The sequence below is a fragment of the Conger conger genome, chromosome 19 (genome assembly GCF_963514075.1).
Source record: "Conger conger chromosome 19, fConCon1.1, whole genome shotgun sequence".
Lineage (NCBI taxonomy): Eukaryota > Metazoa > Chordata > Actinopteri > Anguilliformes > Congridae > Conger > Conger conger.
In genome coordinates this window covers 21,012,437-21,019,936 of record NC_083778.1, presented here as the reverse complement: position 1 = coordinate 21,019,936, position 7,500 = coordinate 21,012,437, and the positions used below count along the sequence as shown (strand labels likewise).

At 50.1% G+C, this 7,500-nt stretch overlaps 1 protein-coding gene across 1 annotated transcript in view; it reads right to left on the bottom strand.

The window, feature by feature from the left end:
• Nucleotides 1-7,500, bottom strand: part of LOC133118852 (neuron navigator 3-like) — a 114,763-nt gene that overhangs the window by 59,576 nt on the left and 47,687 nt on the right. Inside the window, exons 4-5 of the mRNA XM_061229108.1 lie at nt 7,498-7,500; nt 3,330-3,513 (exon numbers count right to left, since the gene is read on the bottom strand). The exon at nt 7,498-7,500 is cut by the window's right edge and continues 70 nt beyond it. Coding sequence (XP_061085092.1) covers nt 3,330-3,513; nt 7,498-7,500 — 187 coding nt within the window. The remainder of the gene's footprint in view (nt 1-3,329; nt 3,514-7,497) is intronic.

Below are 7,500 nucleotides of genomic sequence, written 5' to 3'. Positions count from 1 at the left end.
TCACACTCACACTCACACTCACACTCACACTCACACTCACACTCACACTCACACTCACACTCACACACACACACACACACACACACACACACACACTCACTCACACACTCACACACTCACACACTCACACACTCACACACTCACACACTCACACACTCACAGACACTCACACACTCACACACTCACACACACTCACACAGACACACACATACACACAGACACACACACACACACACACTCACACTCACACTCACACTCACACTCACACACAGTCCAGGCGCATCACGGTTTAACCCTATTTAAAGTGGAGCCGCTCTGCGCGGGCGGAGGGTACAGTACCTAGGTGGTTCCGGTTTGGGGTCGGGATGGTACCTAGGCGGTTCCGGTTTGGGGTCGGGCTGGTACCTAGGTGGTTCCGGTTTGGGGTCGGGCTGGTTCCCGGCGGGCGGGCGGCCCCGGCGCTCCCTGGGCCGGGCGGGCTGGCGGGACGGGGCGAGGGCGAGGGGCGGGTCGGGAGGGCCGCGGGACATGGCGGCTCCGGGGCTGAGACACTCCTGCGTGCACAGAGACCCGACGCTGCGCGGAGTCTGTCTGAGCGAGGCACTCCCCGGCCCTCCCAGCCCAGCCCAGCGCAGCGCGGGGCCAGCAGGTGCTGGCTATAGAAAGGCCCGCCTTGTAACAGGAACCAGCCCCGGGGCTGGGGCTGGGGGCGGGGGGGGCGGGGGGGGGGGGCGGGGGGGGGCGTGGGGGCCGTTATAAAAAGCCGCGCGTGTCGCCCGGCCAGGGGCCCCAGACCACAGCGGGTTTCTCACATTCTGTTTACGGGTCGGATCGTACGGGTCACGTCCGTGCCGTCGCTGGTAAAACCCAGGAAAAATGACTGTTCTTCAGGGCTGATGACAAAGGGGGTTTGCATTCGGGGGGGGGTTCCCACTGCAGACGTACTTTCGCTTTGATTGTGTTTGTCCCGAGTCCCCAAAAACAGGGCGTGGCTAGTCCTTCTGGTCACACCAGCAGTGCGTCAGACAGTCACGATGATCTGTGTCATCCCCGCTCAATGAATCCCACCGCCCGTTTCAGTGAATCCCACCGCACGATTCAGTGAATCCCACCGCACGATTCAGTGAATCCCACCGCACCATTCAGTGAATCCCACCGCACCATTCAGTGAATCCCACCGCACCATTCAGTGAATCCCACCGCACCATTCAGTGAATCCCACCGCACCATTCAGTGAATCCCACCGCACCATTCAGTGAATCCCACCGCACCATTCAGTGAATCCCACCACACGATTCAGTGAATCCCACCGCACCATTCAGTGAATCCCACCGCACCATTCAGTGAATCCCACCACACGATTCAGTGAATCCCACCGCACCATTCAGTGAATCCCACCGCACCACTCAGTGAATCCCACCGCACAATTCAGTGAATCCCACCGCACCACTCAGTGAATCCCACCACACGATTCAGTGAATCCCACCACACGATTCAGTGAATCCCACCGCACCATTCAGTGCTGTGTTCAGGCTGATGACGCGGGACCTACAGGACAGCCACCAGACAAGCTCCACGCTTCCCACAACACACAGCTGCCTTATTCATCAGGGAGCGGCAGATACAGAGTAATTATCTGACGGGATGTGATCTGAAATGTCACATTAACAGTGTCCCTGCGAGACCAAGGGGCTGGAGAACCACTGACGCCTCTCACTGTCCGCCCCCCCCCCACCCTAACCCCCCCCCACGATCCAACACGAGCGACAGCTCTGCCTGTGATGTCACTCCACCCACGTGCCCCCCCAAATTCCTCCACGACATATCTGCAATGCTCCGCTTGGCCTTGTGCTCCAATTCTGGCTGACCCCCCACCCCCACCCCCACTCCCCCTTTCCCACACACTCACACACACACACTCACTCACTCATTCACTCACTCACTCACTCACTCACTCACTCACTCACTCACTCACTCACTCACTCACTCAGATACATACTCACTCACTCACTCACTCACTCACTCAGATACATACTCACTCACTCAGATACATACTCACTCACTCACTCACTCACTCACTCACTCACTCAGATACATACTCACTCACTCACTCACTCACTCACTCAGATACATACTCACTCACTCAGATACATACTCACTCACTCACTCACTCACTCAGATAGACACACACACATACACACACACACACACACACACACACACACACACTCACTCAGACACACACACACACACACCTGTCCCACACTGCTTTGGGAGGAATCCCTGGGGCTCAGAGAGGAATGGGGGGCAGCTGTGCCCCCCCAGCCTGTGGCCTGGTGCTTCTCGTGCAGTACTGTCGCACCCAGGCCCCGGCAGAAACCGAGGCCCAGAGACAGACCCCGCATAGCTGCAACACGACCCTGCATAGCTGCAACACGACCCTGCATAGCTGCAACACGACCCTGCATAACTGCAACACGACCCTGCTCCAGGAATGCCCACTATTCCACTATTCTTTCACATGCCCCTCTGCGGGGACTGTCTGTGAGCAACAAAGGAATATCATCATAATCAGAATAACGATAATAGTCCCTTTCTTTGTCTCACACGTTTTGAGCATTCAGCACAAAGTGCTTCACGGCGGTGAAAACAAATAGCAGGAAAAACAGAAACAATGCCCTGAAAGATAAGACAATAACGCAGTGCATGTTCAGCTCTCTCTGATCACACACAGAGGTTTGATTTATGTCCGCATGGCCACATAGTTCACCTCTATAGACATTTTTGGAGTAAATTCCCAAGACTGTTTTATCTCGCAAGAGATGTCACTGTGCCGTCATGTATTGTTTTGGACATTAGGCCATCGTGACCCTGAAGCAATTAATATTGTCCATTCTGAAGCCGCAATATTGAATTGTTGTGGCTTTATTATTTTTAGTGATCATTTTCATTCAATAACTGTTTTAAAACCAAACAATACTCATCACATGCTTTCAAGTGCCCTTAAAGATCAATGATAAGATGAGAAACATTAAATGATACGGCAGCTAAAGATCAGCAATCCTTAAGAGTAACAGTGTTCAGTTCTAGCCCAAGGAACGTGTCATTTGTATGGTAGCATGCATGGATGCGAAAATACCTTTTAGAAAATCAACAGCTTGTGCATTTGATGCCAACTGTCAGTTAATATCTGTAAGGCTGTATATTTGTGTTGACTCAGCAAAACCAGAAGGCGGGCTTACCTCTCAAACTGTTCTGAGACAGGCGGGTGGGTGTAAACATGCTTCTATAATAACTATAATAATAATAATGGTGGCAATGCGCGGTACCTGGACTGCATGTCCTGTGCTTTGGGGTGGCTCTCCAGCGCCGCCCCGGTGGGCAGGTGGGTGACGTGCTGCTGCAGCTCCACCAGGGACTGGTAGTACTGGTGCTGGTGCTGCTGCTGCTGCTTGTAGCGGGACAGGATGAAGAACAGCCCCAGGATGGACCTCAGGTTCCCACTGCCGATCTCTGCCACAGGCAGCGGAGAGAGTGAGCGGGACCAAACGTTACTCTCTCACTCACTCAGTCACACAGTCACTCAGTCACTTAGTCACACAGTCACTCAGTCACTTAGTCACACAGTCACCCTCTCACTTAGTCACACAGTCACTTAGTCACACAGTCACCCTCTCACTTAGTCACACAGTCACACAGTCACTCAGTCACTTAGTCACACAGTCACACAGTCACTTAGTCACACAGTCACTTAGTCACACAGTCACACAGTCACTCAGTCACTCTCTCACTTAGTCACACAGTCACTCAGTCACTCAGTCACTCTCTCACTTAGTCACACAGTCACACAGTCACTCAGTCACTTAGTCACACAGTCACTCAGTCACTCTCTCACTTAGTCACACAGTCACACAGTCACTCTCTCACTTAGTCACACAGTCACACAGTCACTCTCTCACTTAGTCACACAGTCACACAGTCACTCTCTCACTTAGTCACACAGTCACCCAGTCACTCTGTCACTTAGTCACACAGTCACTCTCTCACTTAGTCACACAGTCACACAGTCACACAGTCACTCTCTCACTCAGTCACACAGTCACTCTCTCACTTAGTCACACAGTCACACAGTCACTCTCTCACTTAGTCAGACAGTCACACAGTCACTCTCTCACTTAGTCACTCAGTTTCACTTAGAAACACTGCAAACCCCTTCAGGTCCTCTTGGTTGGCTCAATTGCCCCAGCCATGATCAATCGAGCACAGACAAGTATTTGAATCCAAAATAGTCACATATTTGACCCAAGTCTGATCACAACATTTTAAACGATAGCACTCTAGAAAAAAGGATTTTGTTCAGATGCCAGTAGTCTGGTTTTCCCTCCACTTAGCGAGGGGCTCTCAATCAAACAGCTCATTACACAATACTGCAGGGAGATTATTGCTGCAGTGGGACAGTGCAGAAATCACATTAGTTTGAAACGGCGAGAATCTGTCGAATAACATGCTGTTCCAAATCGTCAATAAAACAGTACAGGGATTTCCGTGCTACACAGACACATTAGCCTCCTGTTAACAGTCACTGTAGGAAACGTACATCGTTTACACACAAGGATGGACACGATAACGAATAGGAGAGGAGATGATTTGCTGTGGAAACCAATTATTTCTCAAACGTGAGGCTGATCAGACGAGAAAACAAACACATAATCAAAGGTGAAATAAAAAGTGAGTTCACATCGGAGCACACGTTGGAGCATTAATAAATCAATTTGCGAAACATTTTTTTCCTCTGGAAATACTTCAAATAAAGCACAACAGTTTGGAAGTCCACCCTTTGAACAGCCGAATGAAGATTATTTTCAGCGGTCTTGAGGAGTTCTTCGAGAGAAAATTGGGTGTGGATTACTCCTCATGACTTCAGTGTCTGGTAACAATTATTTATATTTATATATTTATAAAAAGAAAATGTTTTTTGTTTTCCAAAAAGCTGTGTTTCAACACAAAACTCAAATAAAATGTCCAGTAAACACAGCCAGTTTGAAGTTTGTGAGATAAAAAAATGCAAATCAAAAAAAAACTAGAGATAAACCTAGACAATGTTGATTCTTGAGGGCATATTCTCTGAATTGCTGCATGAGTTTTGACAAAATATAAATCGGCATTTTCTCCTGGAAATGCCATCCCTCTCTAATGAATACAACGGAGACTCCTGATGGGATCATGTCACGCTGGCCCAAAATACACAAAACCAGGCTTGAAGACAGACCTACAGAATGACAGTGAGGACTTACCACATGTATTAATGCATCATCACAACACAGGAACACACAGATAAATAAATGTTCCTCAGATGAAGTCATTTTGAAGCCAAACTGTGGCATTATTGGACATTCTCCATTTTGGCTCTCTGACCGGGCCCAGGATGTCAGCAGGGGCTGTTCAGTAAGAGAGATTGGAGCACAAGGCCAAGAGGAAAACGTCACACAGAGACCCCTCTCGGCCTTTCCCCGCCCCCAGCACATCCTTATTTCAGGACTCTGATCTTGGTCAGTGTCTGACCTGGCCTGGGTCTTTCCTGAAGGACCAAATCCTCAGGCCTTTAACAAACTACATAAAGGGCAGAGAGATTGCCTTGTGCCCATGAGACAGCTGTGGCTGGGATGCACGTTCAGTCCGACACCTTCGCGCAGACACAGCCCACAGCAAAGTGGGGAAAAAACACATCATGGCCAAAATCCACAGGGCGCTTCGGCATATTGGGGTCATTGTCCCAGAATCAAAAAGTGTTAAACAGGCATGTTGAGCTCAGCATCATAAACAGGCATGGTGTGATATCAACATCATAAACAGGCATGGTGTGATATCAACATACCCAGGCATGGGGTGATATTAAACAGGCATGTTGAGATCAGCATCATAAACAGGCATGGTGTGATATCAACATCATAAACAGGCAGGGTGTGATATCAACATAACCAGGCATGGGGAGATTATCAGACTCTATAGTGGTCTTTTCACAAGGTGAAATGCCTCCAAGTACTCCTCATCAGCCAGTACACGCTGGATCAAGAAGGAGTTTGATACAAGTCTGATCACGGAAAGAACAACATGCACTTTGACGAAGAACGAGAGCCGGCGCCTCGAAACACGGACCTGGAGGCAGCGCGCTTAATCAGGGGGGAACATTCCAGTGGGTTTGCGTTTTCCAGGAAAACCCACGAAACTCCGAGCACATCAAACAGCGCATTGGGCCATTGAGTTCAGAGCAGTGATAATCAGAGTGTGGGATGAAGAGTGGTCCTCACAGCTCTGGGGAACGGCCTGCGAGCTGACTGACCGCACACTGGCAGACACAGCAGCACACAGACTTCACACAGACCCCTCTACCTTTGTGTTCCCGGTTTATCCCCCCTTTTCTTGGGCGCGGCATAACTTGGAAGTGCGGCCGGGAGAACGCGCTATATCTGAAATGTCAGGGGGCCAGGGGATGGACTCGCGGCGCGTGCGTGTGTGTTCTCATCTCAGAGCGCTTTAATAGCCTTCGGCCAGCTGAAGCCACACGGAGGACTTAAATTAGAGATGAGTGCCAAAGCCGGGCGGGGTACGAGACCGCACAGCGCGTAGGAAGGACCGCAGAAGAACGGTCATACGGAGGACGATCGCCTTACACGCTAAAGCCCTCCAGAGCAGACGTGCCAATCGAGGGGTCCACTCTGACTTGCTTTGTGCTCGTAATAGACACGGTTATGGGATACAGACACTAGGAAACCTGACCCCAGATCAGCCCCCCGACAGACTCTGGGAATAAGGCCAGTGGGCTCTGTCACACTGAGATGTGTGCGGAGCTGAGGGTGATTACGGGGTCTCCTCCACCCTGAGAGAGCTCAGCTCCTCAGTCTAACGTAAACAGCCAGATCACTTCAGCCGGCTGAAGAGGGGGGGAAATTGCCTATATATTAGACTGTGATGATCTGCTGAAGCCACACAGCTTTGCCGGCGGCAGTAGCGGAATAGAAACACTGAGATGAAAGGTCTGACAGCCGGTGTGTGGCTTTAACATCTTGACCTGCAAATGTAGGAGCTGCACCCAGCTCCATGTAGCTCGGGAGAACGGCCTCCCTCAAAATAATCTGATTTATTCTCAAGGAACTTCCTGATTAAATGAATGTCAAAAGGTTTCATGTTCAATAAAAGTAGGACCATTGTCCAATAATAATAAGTCATGAGAGAGAGTTGCAAAGTACAATATGGCATAATTGGCTAGTGACAGCAAGCACCCATCTCAATATCAACAGCACACAGTAAGTTACAGCACACAGTCAGGCACAGCACACACAGTCAGGCACAGCACACACAGTAAGGTACAGCACACACAGTAAGGTACAGCACACACAGTAAGGTACAGCACACACAGTAAGGTACAGCACACACAGTAAGGTATATCACACACAGTAAGGTACAGCACACAGTAAGGTATAACACACGCTCTCTTACCTT